This window comes from Rhinopithecus roxellana, chromosome 7, assembly GCF_007565055.1.
Source record: "Rhinopithecus roxellana isolate Shanxi Qingling chromosome 7, ASM756505v1, whole genome shotgun sequence".
NCBI lineage: Eukaryota > Metazoa > Chordata > Mammalia > Primates > Cercopithecidae > Rhinopithecus > Rhinopithecus roxellana.
Window position 1 is genome coordinate 151,453,961 of NC_044555.1, and position 1,857 is coordinate 151,455,817.

At 46.9% G+C, this 1,857-nt stretch overlaps 1 protein-coding gene across 1 annotated transcript; it reads left to right on the top strand.

The window, feature by feature from the left end:
* Nucleotides 1–238: 238 nt before the first annotated feature.
* Nucleotides 239–1,483, top strand: LOC104664402 (protein ARMCX6-like). Its single transcript, XM_010365890.2, has one exon. The coding sequence runs from the start codon at nt 239–241 to the stop codon at nt 893–895; it is 657 nt and encodes a 218-aa protein (XP_010364192.1). The 3' UTR covers nt 896–1,483.
* The last annotated feature ends 374 nt before the right edge of the window (nt 1,484–1,857 follow it).

Genomic DNA, 1,857 nt, shown 5'->3' on the forward strand with positions numbered 1-1,857 from the left:
CTGTGACTTGCATTAGATGTGGGATATACACTAACTGATGAATATGTGAAAGAAGATATGGAAATCTGGTCTAGAAGTTGACACAGTGTTCATTCACTTATCAGAAGAAGGCACATCCAAACAAGAAAAGACAAAAAGAGCGGGGGAGCTGCAGACAGTGGGGAAGAAAGGTAAGGCCCATGATTTGCAGTCAAGAGTTGAGGATGAGCCAAGCCCTGGGGATTAGTCTGACAAAATCATGGGCAGTAAGAACTCGCAGCCTCTCCAAAAGCAAACCATCCAAATAAAAATGAATCACCTATTCCCCAACAAAAATTTAAAAAATGCTGGATATGCTCAAAACTTTAAAAATGGTAGTTGTGTTCTGGACCTCTCCAAGTATCTTTTCATTCAGGAAAAACTGTTGTTTGCTGAGCCCAAGGATGCGGGCTTTCCATTTAGCCAGGGTATCAATAGCCATTTGGCCAGTCTCTCAATGGTTAGAAACACAAGCCCCACACCAGACCCCACTGTTAGAGAGGCTTTATGTGCCACGGATAACTTAAATGCGAGCATTGAAAGTGAGGGCCAGATTAAGATGTACATCAATGAAGTGTGTCAGGAGACTGTGTCACGTTGCTGCAACTCATTTCTGCAGCAGGCCGGATTAAATTTGTTAATAAGCATGACAGTTATTAATAACATGCTTGCCAAGTCCCTTTCAGACTTGAAGTTTCCTTTGATATCAGAGGGAAGTGGATGTGCTAAGGTTCAGGTTTTGAAACCACTGATGGGTTTGTCTGAAAAGCCAGTCTTGGCGGGGGAGTTAGTCAGTGCCCAGATGCTCTTCTCATTCATGTCCCTCTTTATCAGAAAAGGAAACAGAGAGATTCTCCTGGAAACCCCTGCCCCATAAACGGCCCTCTGGAACACAATGGGACGGAATCCACCCACAACGCGCTTGGTTTGCAGATGTCAAAGAATCTGCAGAGAGTGCTACTGAAGATCCAGCCTTAGCCAATCACCACCTCATTGGGTGAAAGTTCCAGGGCTCAATCCAGGACCACACTCTTATTGGCCAGGCAGGGGCTCCCACAGAGCTTTGAGTAACTTGTTGGTTGTGCAGTCTGCAGGCAATGTTGGCACTGTAAATTCCTCCCTTGCAGCCTCCTTCATGTGGTGAGGGGATCACTTCAGCTGCCTGCTGTGGACAAAGAACATCAAATTACAGCTATTGTTGCCTGTGGTGGTCTCCCTGTCCAAGCAGGACCGCTTTGCAGAGACCAGACGCATATCGCAGCTTGAGCTGAAAATGCATTTGTTGCAGCTTAGGTTGAATTATTTTTCGTTTACTCTTTCTTCTACACGCGCCTGATAGGATAGTGAACCCATTCATCAAAAAAGTGCACTGCTCTTCTGTCTATTGTACCGACTTAACCTCTTCCATCCAAGTCCGCATCTGTGTGTATCATCAATAAAGTTGTGTGCTTTGATTGGCAGAAAAGAGTCATGGTCCTTGTCCTTGAGTTTACAGTCTGCACTGAGAGAAGGACAAAAAAAGCACGATAAACGCCAGCTGACTGGGACTTCTGTTCCCTGACAAATGCCGGCTTATCGGTGCTCACAGGAGGCAGGGATAGAGAGGGGCTGCAGTGCTCAGAATAAACTTCAAGAAGGGGCTGGGGGCGGGGGTGGGGGGAGGGGAGGGGCACAGCGGGGGAGTTCGTGGAATTAGGATGGAATGTTGAGAGGACTGAAAGACACAACACCCGTGAAGCAGGCAGCACCGTGCCCAGCACAGAGAAATCCCTTCTTAATGTCTTTTCCTTGACTGCCAGCCTGGAAAGAAAGGTCAGTAACCCTGGCCTTTTCGTTTGT